Source organism: Penicillium nucicola (genome assembly GCF_028828085.1).
Source record: "Penicillium nucicola strain IBT 29836 chromosome Unknown utg000003l, whole genome shotgun sequence".
Taxonomy (NCBI): domain Eukaryota; kingdom Fungi; phylum Ascomycota; class Eurotiomycetes; order Eurotiales; family Aspergillaceae; genus Penicillium; species Penicillium nucicola.
In genome coordinates this window covers 2,152,400-2,172,022 of record NW_026643127.1, presented here as the reverse complement: position 1 = coordinate 2,172,022, position 19,623 = coordinate 2,152,400, and the positions used below count along the sequence as shown (strand labels likewise).

General features: G+C 50.3%; 7 protein-coding genes across 7 annotated transcripts; 4 read left to right on the top strand and 3 right to left on the bottom strand.

The window, feature by feature from the left end:
• Nucleotides 1-85: 85 nt before the first annotated feature.
• Nucleotides 86-664, bottom strand: N7511_004372 (uncharacterized protein; the record flags this gene model as incomplete). The annotated part of the gene is made up of 1 exon (XM_057126797.1): nucleotides 86-664. One exon carries the CDS (start codon nucleotides 662-664, stop codon nucleotides 86-88), a length of 579 nt encoding a protein of 192 aa, XP_056985687.1.
• Nucleotides 665-934: 270 nt separating this feature from the next.
• On the top strand, nucleotides 935-2,161 carry N7511_004371 (MBL fold metallo-hydrolase; the record flags this gene model as incomplete). The annotated part of the gene is made up of 3 exons (XM_057126796.1): nucleotides 935-1,192; nucleotides 1,243-1,390; nucleotides 1,452-2,161. The coding sequence occupies 3 exons, from the start codon at nucleotides 935-937 to the stop codon at nucleotides 2,159-2,161; spliced, it is 1,116 nt and encodes a 371-aa protein (XP_056985686.1).
• Nucleotides 2,162-7,644: 5,483 nt separating this feature from the next.
• N7511_004370 (uncharacterized protein) lies at nucleotides 7,645-7,914 on the top strand (the record flags this gene model as incomplete). The annotated part of the gene is made up of 2 exons (XM_057126795.1): nucleotides 7,645-7,828; nucleotides 7,883-7,914. 2 exons carry the CDS (start codon nucleotides 7,645-7,647, stop codon nucleotides 7,912-7,914), a joined length of 216 nt encoding a protein of 71 aa, XP_056985685.1.
• Nucleotides 7,915-11,546: 3,632 nt separating this feature from the next.
• On the top strand, nucleotides 11,547-14,584 carry N7511_004369 (uncharacterized protein; the record flags this gene model as incomplete). The annotated part of the gene is made up of 2 exons (XM_057126794.1): nucleotides 11,547-11,943; nucleotides 12,000-14,584. 2 exons carry the CDS (start codon nucleotides 11,547-11,549, stop codon nucleotides 14,582-14,584), a joined length of 2,982 nt encoding a protein of 993 aa, XP_056985684.1.
• Nucleotides 14,585-15,359: 775 nt separating this feature from the next.
• On the top strand, nucleotides 15,360-16,814 carry N7511_004368 (putative pectin methylesterase; the record flags this gene model as incomplete). Its single annotated transcript, XM_057126793.1, has 2 exons — nucleotides 15,360-16,010; nucleotides 16,245-16,814. The coding sequence occupies 2 exons, from the start codon at nucleotides 15,360-15,362 to the stop codon at nucleotides 16,812-16,814; spliced, it is 1,221 nt and encodes a 406-aa protein (XP_056985683.1).
• A 212-nt stretch (nucleotides 16,815-17,026) lies between these two features.
• N7511_004367 (uncharacterized protein) lies at nucleotides 17,027-17,587 on the bottom strand (the record flags this gene model as incomplete). Its single annotated transcript, XM_057126792.1, has 1 exon — nucleotides 17,027-17,587. The coding sequence occupies one exon, from the start codon at nucleotides 17,585-17,587 to the stop codon at nucleotides 17,027-17,029; it is 561 nt and encodes a 186-aa protein (XP_056985682.1).
• A 464-nt stretch (nucleotides 17,588-18,051) lies between these two features.
• N7511_004366 (transcription elongation factor DST1) lies at nucleotides 18,052-18,972 on the bottom strand (the record flags this gene model as incomplete). The annotated part of the gene is made up of 1 exon (XM_057126791.1): nucleotides 18,052-18,972. The coding sequence occupies one exon, from the start codon at nucleotides 18,970-18,972 to the stop codon at nucleotides 18,052-18,054; it is 921 nt and encodes a 306-aa protein (XP_056985681.1).
• Nucleotides 18,973-19,623: the final 651 nt, after the last annotated feature.

Sequence of the window (19,623 nt, the reverse complement as noted above, 5' to 3'; positions counted from 1 at the left end):
TTCTGTAGGAATTAAGTATACATAGAGGTATCTAGGATTATCCAATATTCATGTTCGTCTTCGTCTTCGTATGCAAGTCACTGCGTCACAGCTCATCATGGTCAAATGGCCCCAATTGATCGCAAACAGCAGCATAGTCTCTCATATTGCCAGGAATAGTCTCTTCCCAGAGCTGATCACTCTCCAAAAACGTAAGCTGCTCTTTGCACGAGGCATCAGAGGCCATTGGAATCAACACAGGCAAGTGCTTGATGGATGCCTTGAGGAAATTGCGCTTGAAGCAGTTGCCAAAGCCAGCCAGAATCTCTGGGTCAGAGCAGATATGTAGACCTCCGTTCAACATAGGACCGCAGTTTTGCTTGATAGTGACCGCCACGTCATCGCCCATCTTCAGTAGCGCCTCTTCTTTGTGCGGGACATTCATGCGCTGTATCAGGCTGCGCACGGCGGGAACGAATGTGTTGTTCCGAGTCCATAGATCCCAGTGTGGAACTGTTGGTTTGCATCCCTGATCACAAATCTCGCTCTGGAACTTGTTGAAGAGATGAGTCGGTCGGCCGACGAGCGCGGAGACGACTTTGAAACACGAAGCGACCGCAGAGACGGAGATAGGGGAAATAAGGAGGACGAGGAGCAACAGAAAGGGATTGCGAGAGGGGCGCATGGTGAGAAATTAGGGCGAAGAGAGAGAGGGAAAGTTGCGATTGGAAGATCTTTAGGGGAGAGCTGAGATTCCCCCGCATTAGTGGAGTTTATAAGCTCCAGGGTTTTCGCCGAGTATACTTGCACTTGCACTGCTCATAGCTCAACAGCTTCATATTCACCATGGATCCCTTGAATCCAGTTCGCCACGATCCTTTTAGGTAGTTTCCCCGTCTCATGTTGCTTAGGCCTCGGCTGTGAAGCAACCTGACTGAAACATGTGACCGCTGACATGGATATCAACAGTGATGAGAGCGAGGATGTTCCCATAATGAACCTCGAAGAAGTCGATTCACTGGATGCCATTGTCATCATCGACAATGAGCTGGATCCGCTGTCGCCCCCAGCGCCAGATACAGTGCAGGTCACTGGGAACCTGGGCACCGTCGCCATGATGTCCAAGCACACATTGACTGACCGTGGAGGCGCATGGAAGGAGCTCAAATTAGAAGATGTGTGCTGCTCAGCTCATGGTCTATCAATTCTTGTCGTGAGTGGACGAACTGAAGTGGAGATAGTCCCGCGTTAAGCATTTGATAGACAGCCACGAAAGGCGATAAGAAACATGCTATTCTCTTTGATGCTGGGCCTGAAGAAGATGCTTGGCAACGAAATGTGAATCGACTGCGACCTAATCTCTCCTCGGTGGAAGTCATCCAGCTATCTCATTGGCATCGAGATCACTCCGGTTTGTGACCATGACAGTCAGCCTGTGTAGCTTCATATTCCATTATCTGACTGCAATATAGGTGGTCTCCCAAAAGCAATTCGCATGATCAATGAGGCGAAAAAGGCCCAGGGCCGCACAGACGAGCTTATCGTTGACCTGCATCCCGATCGACCGGTATACCGGGGTATTGCTCTGCCGGAAGTGACGATATCCCTCGAGGCAGACCCGACCTTTGAGGAATTGGAGAACGCAGGCTCATCTGTCGATAAGCGAGCTGAGCCACACACGGTGTTGGATGACTTCTTTCTCATTTCAGGGGAGATTCCACGAGTCACACCGTACGAGACAGGTCTGCGAAATGCAGTACGATATGATCCCGATGAGAACGATTGGTTCTCGGATGAAAGCATCACCGATGAACGATCTCTCATTTGCAACTTAAAGGGTGCGTGGATCTCTCTGTGGCCTGATAATCGCATACTAACACACCCGCTAGGCAAAGGCCTGGTCGTATTCACAGGATGCAGCCATGCAGGTGTAGTAAACACAGTGAAGCACGCCTTGCAACTCACTGGTGAAACGGTGCCTGTTCATGCCGTAGTCGGCGGGTTTCATTTGGCCATGAGCGAACCAGATCAAATCGAGAGCACAGTAACCGACTTGAAGAAGCTTGATCCAGCAGTCCTAATGCCTGGCCACTGTTCAGGTTGGCGAGCTAAGTTTGCCATTGAGAAACACATGCCTGGCTCAATGGTCCCATGTACCGTAGGATCAAGAATCGCGTTCTAAATCCCGTCGCCTTGGTACATCTGATACGACCGTTGTTGGACCTGTTTCACTAGTTCCTTTCAGCATCGTATCTCCACGTGGTTGGAGTATGCAGGGACTGATCTGAGACAGCGTGGCATGGGCTGCTGAGAGAAACAGCTCGAATCAAGGTGAATCAAGGGGGATATTCCGTCTTTGGTCGTCGGCATAGCTTGCTCTTTCCATTCTAATTAGCTATGACATCACACGCAGTCCTTGCAGCATTTCTGTGGGATCGGGAAAATGCGGGATAGCTATCAGTGACTAGGTCTAGATCAATGGGAAGGATCTCAATACTGGTGATGTTGAGTTAATGAGAATGGGAGTGGGAGAGTAGGTGTAGGCTTCGACCTAGCAAACTAGGACTCGGTAGCCCTGGTAGATGGGTACGCTCAATAGCACTTTCAATGTAAATATCCAGATTTAAAAAAATTACCGGATTCTATGGCTGATGCCTGTGTTCCAACTGGTGTCGTTATATATATCGAGAAAATAGGTGTATGTCAACCCCAGAACACCTACGATATATCTTCAACCACAAAACATATATTAGCATTAATCAATATATTCAGTGACCAACCAACCGGGATGCAATTCAGATTTTATCAGTCAATTCAAGAAAATAGGCCATCTTTGTCATTGCGCATATACTAATTGGGCGAAAAGTGTACAACTCTTGATATGAGCATAACAAGCACGCCGACTCACATTGTTGCATGTGCCTTCGTCTATACAATAGGATAATCACACTGCAAGCCTCATACCAGCAAATACAGTGTAACCAGCACCAGCTGGCTGAGGTCAGCCGGGCGAAATCCACAACGCCCGGCGCGCTGTCCTACAAGCCAAGATCGTCTAGAAGTACAATACTAACCAACCAACTCCGATAAAACACCCCCAAGGCTTCTCGACAACCGTCACCTTGGCCGGAGGAATCAAATCGCTCACTGACTCTGTAAGCAGGAACACAAGCATACACCCGATCAACCAAGTCTATCTACACCCCTGGCAGCAACACCCAAGAAACAAAGCACTCTCCTCCACCGTAATCTGCACACACACATCCCGAATGTAACACCGATCCCGCCTGTAAACACAGTCCAACGTACAGAGGAAAGCATGCACACTGCCCCCGCCAAGCCGCGATCATTACAATAATTAGCCCTTGCACCGGTCTTCCCTCTCCTCTCCACCCCCACGGAGATCAAGTCCCACACCGAGATGCATACTACCAGCTGTGCATATCGGACTCCGACTGCTAGTTAAAGGGGGGTTGGGTTTAGACGCAATGTTTGCCAAGACGATAATGCGAAAGGGATGCACGGCGTGTCTTGGCGAGGGTGGGTTGGAACTTGGTCAGGTACGAGAGACAGAGAGGGAGATCAGCCGATCAAGGGTTTAGGCGGACATTGGCATTGGCATTGGCATTGTTGTATCCCGTGCTGAATCTATACACTCAGTTCCAGTAGTGTTTAACCTTGTCAATAGCCAAGAGGTCTTTGAATAGTGTCTGCTTTGTTTTTGGGACTGGGCGCCAAGAATGATTGCCCGGAGAGGACAGGGATGAGGCGCAATGATCTGCTTTGCACTGAATTAGGGATTGGGCGAGAATCTTCTCCCTTTCTTGCTGCAACCATGTGATGTATTCATTCCTTAGATCTTGGTTCTGATTCTTCTCAATGGAGTAAAACACATCGGAGCATGTCATCAAGCCCCGACTAAGTACAGACTATTGACAGTTCGGGACCCACGATGAGAACATAAACCGTCACCCCGAGAAGTCGATCTGCCCCCCCCCCCCCTTCCACTTAAGACAAAACAGGTCTCATAATTGGGCAATGCCGTGTATCCAACCCGGCCAGCCAAGAAAACCCCAAACTTAGTTGCGAATTGTTGACAACTGGAACATTATTGCGCCCCCTCTTGCATGTATTGATGCTTAGATCTTGGCACCGCCTGTTTATCGTCGATCATGCAGTCATCTCTCACGTTGTGGCAGGGGGAACTCATTGCCCGTCCATTCACAATCCTGAATACTATCTATTGATCCCTTCTTCTCTGCACGCCAACATGGCCGATCACTGCCCGCACCCCCGAGCCGAACTCTCCACGAATCCATCCCTGGGTTTACTTGGCAGATATGCAGAGTACAGTACATGTCAATGCTACGTAGTTCGTACCGTGATGCGGCGGAAGTATCCAAAAACCGAATGAAACTGGGAACATGATACTTGTAATTCTAGAACAGAACCTTATTTCAATCTGTATGCACCGTCCCCATTGTATCAGGCACCGGCAATAGTTGTCAATCGGCGCTAGGATCAGACGTGATTTCAACGGTGGCTATGCAGCCAACTGCCCACATAGATCAACAGAGAATTATCTCGTAGCCTGCCAGGCAGAATGATCCAACAATAGAAACAACAGTTCATGATGCGGGGATACTGTAACGAGTCGATGGTTTTGCTTTGACCTTGAACACCGGATAGAGTATAGCCGATCAGTAGTGGCAGTGACATTGTAGGTATCAGGACTGTCGCAAGCCAACGAGTATCGTATGACGTCCCACTTACATCTACATTGCAACTCTGAAACCTCTGGAGCAAAGCAATGTAGGTATGAAGTCTGACAGCAACACAAGCCTGCTCCTGGTACCAATAAACATTGCCAAGAGGGTATGAAATACCAGAATTTCTACTGCCACGGCATGTGTGCATTGCCCTCTATCGACGGCCATGGCGCAAGTAGTGATCGGGTTACTTACCCATCGCGTCAAGCCACTGCAACTACTAGCATACTATCCGTGTTAGCTGTTCTATGCTTGACGTCCATCATAATCACCTCGGCTAAACTAGTGCTATACATAGCTCCATCGCTACTGTCGCGCGAAGCAGGGGGAATTGAAGATAGTAGACAGGTATAGTGCACAGCGGTAGAGACTGCCAAGGGAAGCATAGCGCATACTGTACAGTACTGTACACATCCCCAGACCGTGAGTGCTCCATTCTTGCGTCACAGAAAGGGGGGCCCAGCCAAATCCCCCCAAACAAATAACCTACTGTAGTATCTGACAGTCAAATGACAACATCGCGTCTCACGCTGCCCATACCATTCCGCATATTCCAAACAGAGAAATATACCCCTGGATCCTTCACCCGCACCTCCAGCACTGTTTACAGTACATCCAGCGCCGGGGTTGTCAGGCACGAACCTCCCCAGGACCGGTTTGCAGCTGGCGCCAATCATCCTTATTAAATAGTGATGTGCAAAATATGGAGACAAACACAGGCGTAGACAAATCCCCTTGCGACATTCGTGGTACTAGAGGGTCTCTGTGCAATGGGATGTGGGGGTTTGTTTGCTTCTCCTGTCGATCAAGGCCCGAAGGGGGAATTCTCAACATGTGGCCTTTTAGGGTAAGTCCATGTTTGGGGGCTGTTTGGGGTGAGATTTCGCGTCGACGTGTTTTCAGGTCTTTATTTTGGGTTTGATGGCGTTGTTCTTTGCCCTTTTGAGGAGTATGTTGTCATGTCATTTGAGGAGAGCTAGCTTGGTGAAGTCATAGCATGCCGTATAGTGATGTATGGGTTGACATGCGAGGCATCTTTCCATTTCTAGCTAGCTATTGTCTGCAAGCTGTCTCTGTACTGTAGATCTGAAACGAAGGTAAACTGCGGGTGGTGAACTGGGTACTGTACAGTATGGACGAGTAGACATAGACAACCTTTGTGACTGCACACTTCCACGTGAATATCCCGAGCACTGTTTCTTTGTGGTAACTCCCTACGTGTAGAATCTCCGAGGTCAAACACCGACCGTTCAAGGGACCATAACTTATTAGCAGGCAATCTCACGTCAAACCCCGAGACTAGAATCGGTCTAGCCAAGTCATTCGTTCTCGCTTCCAAGCGAACTGTGCGCATTGGGGACGTGTCCTGAAAATCCTCTCAAAGAGAGCCCTCTCGATCGGCACAGGGTTTGTATGCAGCCAAGGAAAGAGACAATGAAGCAGATCTCAGGGTAATCGGCACGAGTCAGCTAACCGACATGTGAGCACAATATAATCAATATTGTGCCGCGCTGAATAGGGCTGATAAGGCGAACAAATAATACACTTTGTGGAACACCTTCAAACCGAACAAACGAATAAGACAATTTACCGGGGGGCGCCCGTAAGCCATCGGTAAAATAGGGCAAAACGCGAGAGGAGAAAAGCGAACCAAGGAAATTATTTTTATCCAACACCGTGGCAATTTAGCGATTATCTAGATATTATGGTACAAAGTCAACGACAAGATGAAAAAAACTCAACTCTGGTTCGATATGTGAAACTGTAGCAGGCGGTGCCGAGTCCCGCGTGCCGCGTAGCCCGAAAAGAAGGACGGGGTTGGAGACGGGATTCCGGCCGACACTGGCCGACTTTAGTGAACATTTAGAGCAGAAACAAAGACGGACAAGACCGAGGCCGACTGAGTCGGGGAGGTGGTCCAATAGTAAGGGAAGATGGGGAATACCCAATTATCGGATTGCCTCGCAGCTGGCCCTGGCCCTGAACCAGGACCTGAACAGTGAAGGCGAAAGCACGGACATTGGAGACATTGGACGGCAATGACGAGTTTTTTTTCCCTTTGTCTATTCTTTTTTCTCCTTTTTTCAGTTGGGTGTAGCTACACACTACACACTATACTGTACAGTCCAACTGGACTAGCATTGGAGCGACACTGTCTAGAGGAGAGACAAGAGGAAAAGAAAGCGTTGAATACCAGAAGCTATGACCATCGCGCGCCCCTCTTACCCCAAAACGTCTGGATAGCTGTACAATAAAGTACGGAGTACGAGTGGAAAGGGCAAACAGAAAGTACTGTAGACTAGAAGAACGACTATCGTATAACTGTACATGGCATGTAAGCTTAGCTACGATTACGGGGCGAAATGAGTTGTAGGAGAGGCATTTTCTATCCAGAGCTAACCACGTTCATCGCAGGACCGGGGCCCCGTTTCAGGCCATTTGCCTTTTTGTTCTGCAGCGGGAGCTGCATGGCATCTTTCCTGAATAGGCCGAGGGTGAGGCCTTTCGCCTGGGCCGCTACAGCGTACCCGGGTTGACTCCGTATTTTGACCTCCGTAGCATGCCTATTTCACCCGCTTTTGTTCCTTTTTTTCTCCATGGGCAGTAATGTAAATCCTGGGGTGGTGAACAAAGCTGGGTCTTGGCGAACGGCGCGTTGGGAATAGTGTGTATAGTATTTTTTTGGTATCGAGTACCTCTCGTATACTGTGTCCACTGTATATCAATCGGGGTGGTGATAGCTGCTCGCTAGGATATAGTACACTATGAAATGCACAGCTGCCATTGAGACGGGACTACGTACGGAGAATGCAAGGGAAATCTCCGCGGATATCTCGAGGTGAGGGCTAGTTGTACAGTAACATGAGTCCGTACAGTAGGTACAGAGCGACAGAAAATGCCTCATGATCTCGATCGGCAAATAATCCTCGGACACCAGTCCGGTACGAATGATACCGTAATCAAGCGACGATTTGGCAGGCGGGCGATCGTCCAGTGGGGACAGCTCACGATGCTCCTCTGGCCCACCGGTGAGGGTTTGATTCAGATGGGTGTGGGATCCTCTCTTCCGCAATTGGGGCGTATGATTGCTGGGCAAAGTGAAGGCCCATCGCACTAATTGCCCACTACTGTAGGTACACGGCTGCGCGGTGAAGCCAAGACTTAGGCCGATACACATTGTGGACTCCTTTACAGTATAGTAACAGTAACAGCAGCAGAACCCGATGGATAACCCGATTGTACATCTCAATTGCATTGAGCTTTTTTCAGCGTATGTTTTGGGCAGGTGTCGACATCATCACCGCTAGGGTGACATATACACACACACGGCACGTCCACAGACGGCGTGCGGAAGATTCAGGAATGAGACGCTGAGTCAGGAGTTTACGTGGGTTGTGATTGGCTGCAAGGAGGTGAAAGCTTTTCAGGGCGTTTTTGTCGAAATGAGCAGGGTATCGGTATGGTCACAGCGAGTCATGACGTTTTAATACTAGGCCATAGAGGGAACAGTCGATTGATTCTTATCTCTCTTACATAGTACAATGAGCCATTTCATGCATGCCGATTTCCCGAAGCAACAAAGTACAGTTCTACTATGCAGTATGCAAAGCGAGAGGCCAAAAAAAAGAGAAAGGGTGTAACCACGGAACCGGCCTTCTAGAAGACGTCCAGAATCACCCTAAAACAGTACGAACACGCACCAGGTCCACCTAGCCTGCAGTTAACTCTGTCCACAGCAGCTCTGGTAATCTTGCCTAATCGGGGCATCAGCTTGGTGGCAATCCAAACTTTCTATTCTCACCGTCTATTATCAAGTCGGGCCCGATATGTCCCCATGAGGCATTTTGTAAAGAGGCGACACGGTGCCCGTGCGGTAAAAGGATTTCTCTCGGCGGTTCCCCAGACCATCAGCGACATCAGCGGCGTGATCGACCAGGGAGACGTCAGATCGCGTGAGTTCAGGTCTCGTGCACGTGTACAGACGGTGTACAGTTGACAATACTAATAGACATATAACAAGGTCAAGTATGGCAGGGTACGCTTGACAAGTGTAGATCTATGTACAATATAGTCAAGTCGGCTCACAGGCCCGACCGAGACTCGCCACGAGATTTAGATTCACCAGGAGCACTTGGAAAGCGAGTTTTCGATCACTCATGCTAATTAGATGCGCTATAATATATCACGCAGCTCGTGCAGTAGCTCTGGCAGATCATGAAACAGGGCCAGTCCCAGCCCCCCAATTTACGTTTATGGCAACGCCGGTGCCCAGTCGTTGCAGGTCAGATCGCCCATGGATTTAATATGATGAGAGGACGGTAGCACCCCCTGCCAATTTGAATTGCAGTTGACGTCTGGATTGCTAGTGTGCGTCCCTCTATCATATTGACCCTTACGGATATCGCCTGTTGGATCCACGGGTCGCGCGTGGGGGAAGCCCTGGACACGGATTTCCAAATTTTCTGGAGGCTTCGATGGTCGAATTTTCGATGGAGTCGCCGAGCTCTCCACTTATGCACCTCGGTTTAAAGATTTTGAAGGGTCGTGGGGGGGGGGGGGGAGCGCGTAAACTGGGAGAGATTACGAAAACGACAGTGTATCTTGTAGGGCCATTATCATCCGATTATCCGATCCGTTTGGCTAGTTTTGTTAGTCTGCCACAGTGCATTGCTGGAGGCGAATTGGCTTGGCTGACGTGGTTTCTGTGAAAGGCTAAACGGCGAGAATCCCCCGGAATAACTCAATTCGAGGCCTTTCGTTTTTTCGTTTCTCGCACGGGGCGGCGGGAGGAGCGTGGGCATTTCTCTTACCGGATCGGTTTCCCGAACAAGTTTGGCTTATGTTTCTTAAGCTATGCCTCTCGCAGATGATGGAGATGAGACAGGGGCTCCAGAGTGACGTGGGAAAGCAAATGGTATCTTTGCAGGTGAGTAATATTTATTAGGTATCATTATCGGCGCCCCATAATTATGCTAGTCCTACTGTAGCGGCACGTCTGCCGCGGAACGCGCCTGGATGAATGTATATATACGAGACGGGTGATATATATTAATGCGCAATGTTATAGGTACTAGACTCTCTTGTCTGGTTGTCTGGCCCGAATAAACAGGAATCACTGCAAATTGATCTTCTTGTCTAGAACCTGTACAGTACTGTAGAGAAATGGTCGGCCGTGCACGATCAATCCCCAGGAGATGGAGATGGGAGATTGGCCTGGGGAATATACATTAACCTGCCAAGGCACAATCGAAAGCCGGGGTGCATCCCCCAATGAATGGGACTGTGACTGTGACTGTACTTTTTTTTTGTTCCATGGCCGACGTTTCATCCAATGGCAAGACAGACTGCAGACAGTTGTATGCACCGGGAAGCTTGAAGGGTTCGCGGATCTCTGATATGCTATGCTCCATTGAGTATTCCCGCACTCGGAGATCGCGCTGTGCTAGGATTGTGCCTTGACCGCACGCAGTCATGCAGCGTGTCAGGCGGGATCAGAGTAATGAGCTGGCGCATGGTTCGGAGAGAAACATGGTCATAGGTAGCAACTCAGATCTAACCTCAGAACACAATTTCTCCCAAATTAGCAGCCTACAGTACAGTAACCATTTGGAATATCTCTGCTGCTCTCACAAGGCCAATAATCCTAATCATATGCGTGTGATACGATACTCGAAGCAGTTGGGGGGGGGAGAGTCGGGAATTGAGTCGCCGATCTAGGTGCGATGATTTCATCGGTCGGGTCTCTGCACACGGTGATTTGAGCAATGTCGCCCAGAAGAGACTAGGAGATGTTAGCGGAGGTCTATAGCCAGTAAGGAGCGCCGAATTAAATGACTCTGACTCCACGAGGCCAGGGGGAAGCCGAGAAAGCAAAGATCGACTATCGTAGGAGGCAGCTTCGGCGAGGCGGTGGCAGTAAGGACGTGGCATTACACGCATCCGGGTAAGACGGTACCAAGTACCAAGTATCGTACGCCGCAGACGTCGACTCTCACGGACCAAGTCGTTTTGAAGGAACATTCTGCTGCAAGGGCATTCCGATTGGGATATGCTATTGAGACTACTATTTTGTGCTAGCATATCAATTCTCCGGAAATAGTGCAAGACACACAGTTTGGGTTATCTGCGCCAATTCTGTTAGTTCTAGACAGAGTAAGGGAAGAAGGGAAATTACTCTCTCGCTGTCTCTCCCCAGACAAAAATCGCGCATAGTGTAAGAACCGGGGCACTTCTGTGGAGGCCAGCTCGGCACTGGCCTGCCGGTGCTTTGTGTATTGTGTGTGTATCATGGGCGCGCTTGAGATGTTACCGCTAGGCCTCATGGAGGAGGACCCACCGCCTGCTATGTGAATTGACGATTCCTCATTGGCCACAGGGATACTAGAAAGGGGCTAGTGGTATTGAAAAATTCAATTGGAAAAAATAGAGGAAAAATAGAGAAAACAGAGCTACAGGCGCTCTCCCCCAGCAACCAGGTATCTACGGGGCATCAGGTCAAATACCTTCTTTTCCTATTTCAATCAATTTCCGTCTTTTTCAGTTTTTTTCTTTTTCATCTTTCCTTTTTTTTCTTTTAATTCTTTTTTTTTCTCTTTATCCACCCACCCACTCCGGTTCCCTCTCTCTGTGGCTCCCCCCCCGTACCTCATTATAAAACTGCCCTCTTGCCAACCACCCCTCTCGTTTTTCTCTTTTCTCCCCTTCTATAGGATTTATTCCGACTCTGCCATACCAGTCTTCCGTTGGTGTGCTTTATTGCTCATTTTGTTAAAGGCGTGAGCCGTAGCAACAGCAACAATGGCGGAGCGGAGAATTTCCTATGCTGTCGACGTCGAAAATGGCGAACGTCACACTCGCGAAGCCGGTGAGGAGAGTAACCTTGATGAGTACTCTGCCTTGAACCGGTACATCTCGACTGCCAAGGATGGCCGTCGTGGTTCTACTTCTTCCGCTGCTGCCCTCAGCACTGGTGAGGAGAAGAAGAAGCCCTGGTGGAAGTTTGGTGGCAAGACCGACGGTGTCTCCGACGGCTTTGTTACCCCCGATGACTGGCTCGAGACTGACATGCGCGCCGGTCTGAGCACCTCCGACATCGAGCCCCGCCGCAAGAAGATCGGTTGGAACGAGCTCGTTACTGAGAAGACCAACATCTTCATTCAGTTCATTGGTTACTTCCGTGGTCCCATTCTCTATGGTGAGCTTCTTCGACGCGTCTGCCACTGAGAAGTCAATTGCTAACAATTCCCTTAGTTATGGAACTTGCTGTCCTCCTCGCTGCCGGTCTCCGTGACTGGATCGATCTTGGTGTCATCTGTGGTATTCTTTTGCTCAACGCTCTCGTCGGTTGGTACCAGGAGAAGCAGGCTGCCGACGTCGTGGCTTCTCTCAAGGGTGATATCGCTATGCGTGCTATTGTTATCCGTAACGGTCAGGAGGAGGAGATTCTCGCCCGTGAGCTCGTTGCTGGTGACATTGTTATCGTCGAGGAGGGTACCGTTATCCCTGCCGATGTCCGTCTGATCTGTGACTACGCCAAGCCCGAGATGTTCGAGGCCTACAAGGAATACCTCGCCAACGCCGGTGACGACACTCTCAAGGAGAAGCACGGTGATGATGACGATGATGAGGAGGGTGACGTCCACCAGGGTGTCTCCCTCATTGCTTGTGATCAGTCCGCCATCACTGGTGAGTCTCTCGCCGTCGACAAGTACATGGCCGATACCTGTTACTACACCACCGGTTGCAAGCGTGGCAAGGCCTACGGTATTGTCACTGCTACTGCCCGCCACTCCTTCGTTGGACGTACCGCTGCCCTCGTTCAGGGTGCCCAGGACTCCGGTCACTTCAAGGCTGTCATGGACAACATCGGTACCTCTTTGCTCGTTCTCGTCATGTTCTGGATTCTCGCTGCCTGGATTGGTGGTTTCTTCCGTCACCTTAAGATCGCTACCCCCGAGGGCAGTGACAACAACTTGCTCCACTACACTCTTATTCTCCTGATTATCGGTGTCCCCGTCGGTCTGCCCGTTGTTACCACCACCACCCTCGCTGTCGGTGCCGCCTACCTCGCCGAGCAGAAGGCTATTGTCCAGAAGCTCACCGCCATTGAGTCCCTCGCTGGTGTCGATGTTCTTTGCTCTGACAAGACCGGTACCCTCACTGCCAACCAGCTCTCCATCCGTGAGCCCTACGTCTCCGAGGGTGTTGATGTCAACTGGATGATGGCCGTCGCTGCTATTGCCTCTTCCCACAACATCAAGAACCTCGACCCCATTGACAAGGTCACTGTCCTTACTCTCCGTCGTTACCCCAAGGCTCGTGAGATCCTGTCCCGCAACTGGATCACCGAGAAGTACACTCCTTTCGACCCCGTCTCCAAGCGTATTACCACTGTCTGTACCTGCGACGGTGTCCGTTACATTTGCGCCAAGGGTGCTCCCAAGGCTATCCTCAACATGTCCCAGTGCTCCAAGGAGGAGGCTGATATGTACCGTGCCAAGGCTGCTGAGTTCGCTCGTCGTGGTTTCCGTTCCCTCGGTGTCGCCGTCATGAAGGAGGGTGAGCCCTGGCAGTTGTTGGGCATGTACCCCATGTTCGATCCCCCCCGTGAGGATACCGCCCACACCATCGCTGAAGCCCAGGTTCTCGGTCTCTCCGTCAAGATGTTGACTGGTGATGCCATCGCTATCGCTAAGGAGACTTGCAAGATGCTTGCTCTCGGTACCAAGGTTTACGACTCTGAGCGTCTGATCCACGGTGGTCTCGCTGGTTCCGCCCAGCACGACCTCGTTGAGAAGGCTGACGGTTTCGCTGAGGTTTTCCCCGAGCACAAGTACCAGGTCGTTGAGATGCTCCAGCAGCGTGGTCACTTGACCGCCATGACTGGTGACGGTGTTAACGATGCTCCCTCTCTCAAGAAGGCTGACTGTGGTATCGCTGTCGAGGGTTCCACCGAGGCTGCCCAGGCTGCCGCCGATATTGTCTTCCTCGCCCCCGGTCTCTCCACCATCGTCGATGCTATCAAGCTTGCCCGTCAGATTTTCCAGCGTATGAAGGCTTACATTCAGTACCGTATTGCTCTGTGTCTTCACCTTGAGATCTACCTTGTCACCTCCATGATCATCATCAACGAGACCGTCGACTCTTCCCTCATTGTCTTCATCGCCCTGTTCGCTGATTTGGCCACCATTGCCGTCGCTTACGATAACGCTCACTTCGAGGCCCGCCCCGTCGAGTGGCAGTTGCCCAAGATCTGGGTCATCTCTGTTGTTCTCGGAATCATGCTCGCTGCCGCCACCTGGATCATCCGTGGTACCCTCTTCCTCGAGAACGGTGGTATCATCCAGAACTTCGGTTCTCCCCAGGAGATTCTCTTCCTCGAGATTGCTCTTACTGAGAACTGGTTGATCTTCGTCACCCGTGGTGGTAAGACCTGGCCCTCGTGGCAGTTGGTCATCGCCATCTTCATCGTCGATGTCCTCGCCACCTTGTTCTGTGTCTTCGGCTGGCTCGCACCCGACTGGGAGCAGACCTCTCCCCGTGACCCCGCTGGCCCCGGCTTCTCCAAGAACAACGATGTCGACATTGTCACCGTCGTTGTCATCTGGGCTTACTCTATCGGTGTTACTGTTATCATCGCCGTTGTGTACTACCTCCTGACCATCGTTCCCGCTCTGGACAACCTCGGCCGCAAGACCCGCTCCAAGGCCGACACCCAGATCGAGAACATGATCGCCCACCTTTCCAAGCTCGCTATCGAGCACGAGCAGGACAAGGATGGCAACTCCCGCTACACCCTCGGTGCTCGCGCCGACGATGTCGAGGAGGACGAGTAAACTACTCGTTTGCCAGCTTTTTTAACTCGTTACTGATCCGAGTTCATAATTTTTCTTTACTTCTTTTCCCGCGATTACCACTACACGCAAAACTTTGCCGTGTCACCTACATGGACATGCATGCCGTGGGTCTAAAAAGGCTGTTTCCCGTCTTTTTTTGCACCTTTACCGTATCATAGACTTTTGTGTTTCATTTACCCCTTGGCTGCGGTTTGCCGATAGAGTCAAGTTTTCTTTCTCTACGTGTATGTATGTTGCTAATAGTGGCACTGAGTCAATCTAAGGGATTCTAATCAATCATTCTCCATTGTAAACCTGTATGTTAATCTCGTAGCATTCCTGGTCAACAATGCTTGGCTCCCATTCCTTATTGAATCCACTCCGGTTTCAGCCCCCTGCTTTCGCAGCTCCTTTCGTCACGTCCTCATTGCTCACAGGTGGAAGCCCAATTCTCCGTCCCTAGCTTTCCCACTGGGTTTCCCCGGATGATTTTCCCCCGTGCGGGGAGACAAGCTTCATCAACCTCAGGCGTTTTTCGTGAATATGCGGAGATTGTCCAATGCCTTCACGCTCTGGATTCTGATTCCGTATTCTGATCTAATCTAAGCTCCAGCCTTGACTGGCGCAAGATGTGTATCTAATTTTCCGTCTGCCGCAACTGAATGGAAAAAATCATACCCCTCTCGAAGTTTGATGTAGGACTGTATACTATAAAAGTAGCAATTCAATCAATTTTCAATCCTGCCTCGTATCTACAGAAGAGACAACCGCAACAATGCGAGTCTCCTATCTTCTCCCCCTTCTGAGCTTGCTCTTACCCCAAACAACAGCAGCAGCGCTGGACTCTTCATCCCACAATCTGAGCATCCTCCGCCAGTGCCAAACAACAGGCAAAAACTGCCCAGCAGGGACGATCACAGTCTCCCAGACCAACGCAACCATCTACAAGAACCAGAAAGTCCCAACCTACAAAACAATCCAATCCGCAATAAACGCCCTGCCCAACAATACAACCCCAGCAACCATTTTTATCAAAGCAGGCACATACAACGAACAGCTAAACATCACCCGCGCCGGACCCATAACCTTCCTAGGCGAAACAAGTAACCCCAAAGACGCCACCGCCAACCAAGTCCGCATAACCTGGTCAGCAGCCAACAAAGACTCAACCGGGCAAAGCGTGGACAATGTTTACTCGAGCGTACTCATTGTAGCGCCCACGCTGGAGTCAAGTCTGACTGGCTCCGGAACGACCGGATACGCCGTGCCTGATGATACACCATTTGGAAATGTGGACTTTAGGGTTTACAATGTTGATTTAATCAATGAGTGGTCTGACTATTCGGATGGGCCGGCTCACGCTTTGAGTTTGAGTCGTGCCAATGGCGGCTTTTACTATTGCGGGTTTTATTCGTACCAGGATACCGTAAGTTCAAGCCCTGTATTCGACTCCATTTCCGCGTTTCCTTTCGAGGCCTCTCCATATTTCTGGGGCTGGGTGGCTCTGGGGGGTATCCTCTGGGTATGGATACGGCCATGAGTGGAATTGGATCCATTCGGACGACAGCCAAACTCAATTCGAATCCCAAACCCTAACCTAACGTCAACGATGTAAACGAATCCGATAAGGTTATTCACTAACTCTGCTTCGCTGTGATAGGTCTATGTCGGCAAACTCGGCAACGCATACTTCTACCAAAGTATAATAGCTGGCCAGACGGATTTCCTCTACGGCTTCGGCACTGCCTGGATTCAGTCCAGCGAGATTCAATTACGTGGCTGCGGTGGCGGCATTACAGCTTGGAAGGGGACAAATACAACCTTCACAAACAAATACGGCGTCTATATTGTGGATTCGGACGTGCGCGCGGCAAATACATCCATTGCACCTGATATCATTGGCGAATGTGCGCTTGGCCGGCCATGGAATAGTCAGCACCGGTCCATTTTTGCACGGTGTACCGAGGACGGCAGTATTACGTCTAGTGGCTACATTGATTGGGTTGTTTCTGGCGTTGCGCGGTTCCAGGAGGGTGTCACGCTCATGGCCGAGTATGCGGTTTCTGGGGCTGGATTTAATCGGACGGGTCGGATTGCAGGGGGTGTTGATACTTTGCTTGATACAAAGGCTTGGAAGGCTTACAGTGAGCCCGAAAGAGTGTTTCAGAAACCCACTGGGGAGTTTGAGAATGTTGGGTGGATTGACTGGGCGGTTGTGGGTGGGAAGTGATGTCCTTTAACAGGAAGTGGATAGCATAGTTTTTGATAGTAGAATTGACAGTGAGGCGAAGAGGACTTCCATCCTATCCATTGACAAGGCAATATTTGTCAGTATAGTACATGATTGTTTCACCTCCATCACTTCTCTTCTTAACCACAACTTCCATCGACCTTCAACCCCTCCAAGTAGAGATTCCAAGAGACAACATTTCCTCCCTCTCTCTAGGACTTCTGAGACTTAGCATCATAGTCAAGATAAATGCCCCCTTTTCCACCCTCAATCTGATCCCCAAGTAAATCCCCCAGCCTCCCCAGCCGAGCAAGATAAGCAGCGCCAGTATCCGCCCAAACGAAATACTCACAAACCCTCCAAGCACCCTTCTTGCCCTGTGCCAGGGACAACTCTTCCGCAAGCTTAATGCGATACACAAAAGTCTCATCCCAAGCCTGGCCAGTCCCCTTCCAAGCAAACGTAGCCCTTCCCCGCAAACAAACAGCCAAACGGCTTTCATCAACAGCCCACTCATCTTCAGGTTCGAAGACCATATTGTGGATTTCTAGATGTGTCGAGAGGAGATTGAAGTAGGTAGCTATATCATTCTGGCCCGTAAATGTTCTGCCGAGGAAAGGAGCTAGTTGCGGAAGGCCATGCTCGTGGCATTTTGGGGCTGGGTCGATTGTGAATGTTGCCAGGAGTGCGTCGAGGGGGTTTGATTTTGGGGGGTTTGTTAGGGCTTGAAGGAGGGTTTGGATTGGGGATGTGATATTTGTACGGATTGTCATTTTGTTTTCTCTTGCTCTTTGATTCTGGCCAGAGAGGGGAGATGTTGGATTTAGATCTTGATCTATAGGATCTTGAAGGTTGATATAAGGTTGCCAGGTGATCTCAGATGCAAACTTACATAACCATGACGTTTTGCCCAGGTGGTTTCTGTTTGTTGACAGTGAAACTACACGTCTGCCTCTGTGCCTTGAAAACAACTGTAGGATATCTTATTTTTGGTAAATAGCAGCTTAGCTTATCTGAATCTCCATTGTTTCTGAAAAAGCCGGTAGGCTTCATACCGGAAGAAAATCAGAAGTAGACAAAAATACTCTTCAAGTCTGCGAGAAAATAACTCCAGCAATGGCTTGTGGACTAAGGTTGTGTGGCAAGTCCGAAGAGGGGAAAAAAAGGAAACAAAAACAAACACCAGTCCCAGAGAGATAGTACACACCCGCTTCGAATAGCTTTTAACCTTGCAGACTCACTGCCGCCAGGACTTGCCGCAGTTTGTGCACGTACAGAACAAAGTCATAGGTTCATCAGCACTGCGAGTCTGAGCCTCGGTGTAGGTGACCTTGCGCTGGCCGCACTTGCCGCACTGCAAGCTCTGACTGATACTGCGTTCTTGCTGGGGAACCATGGCCTTATCCATGTTCTCCTTGCGAAGCTTGGCATCGGCCTCACGCTGCTCAACAGACTTCAACTCGTCAGAGGTCATGCGCACAAAGTCATCAGCGGTGATCTCTCCGGAAACCACCCGCACACGCAGTTGAGGGTTGGACTTGTTCTTGAGGTTCTGGAACAAGCTGCGGATCTTGGTCTTATAGGCTTCCTTGGTCTCAGGACCGAGATGTTCATGGGCAGCAACCTCCACGGCAATAGCCCGAGCCAGGACAATCTTGGGAGGTTCAGTCGAGCCCATGCATAGTCCATCATACATCAAGCCCGTGCAGCTGTCGCGCACTTTGCTACCAGTGTGGTTGACTTCCACCTTATCCATCTTCCAGGTTCTTTTATCTGGTGGCACGGACAGCTTCGACGCCTTGTCTGATGGCGTGGCTGCGATTGGGGTTGATGCTCCTGTACCATTCTGTCCGGGCCGAGGCGAGCCACTGGAGCCCCGGCTGGCTGCTGATCCTCCACCTTGCTTCTGCTTGTTCACTTCTGTCCGCCACTTGGACACAATCTCGCTAGAGAGACGCGCGATCTCGGGGGACTTGCTAGACTTGAACTTGTTGACCAGGATACCAATACGGGTCTTGCGAAGCAGGTCTTCCGTTGGGCGCACGCCAGTCTGGATATCCTTCAACAAGCCCAGGATTACAGCTGATGGCTCGTTCGATGTCGCGGCCTTGCCTAGGTCCTTGGCCTTAGCCTCGATTTGTTTGGCGTCCATGGCCATGGTGTGCGGGGTACGTAGGAAATGCGACCAGAGAAAACGGAGAAGGACGTAGAAGGGTGGGGAAGATTGAGAGAGCCTAGAAACTGAAGCTGTCAGTACATTATCGCAAATCATTCCAGCGCAAGGTCTTCGCAAAGCTCCGGACGCCGGCGCATTTCACATAGTCACAGCACACGCATTTGATCTCTAGAATCACATATCACATAGCACAGATATGTTCAACACACGTCACACAAAGTATGACTCTCGATGAACCCCCATCAAATGAGCCTGTGTGAGTGTAGGTGGCACGCTACCATATTGCACGTGTCCACTGTCTCCCTGAAATTCTGTGCCAAGCCGAGACATGCTTCACAATTTTGAAGCAAGTGCGCATACTATGAATGTGATTGCGCCCATGATGACATTGGGAGCTGGCGCAAAACTGTGATGTGTGAGGGGTGTGTTGTATAGGTGCTCACCTGGGATATTTCACGGTCGCGTCACCGGGATAGTGTCTGAGACTGCAGCCGTGGAGGATACAGAGGGTAGTTCTCAACCAAATGAGAGCTGTAAGAGTAACGAGAGTGGTGTATGGGATGTTGGAGAAGCAAAAAATTCGTCCTTGGGTGTTGAAGCGGCCGAGGTTGCGCCAAGATTTTGCTTTCCCTT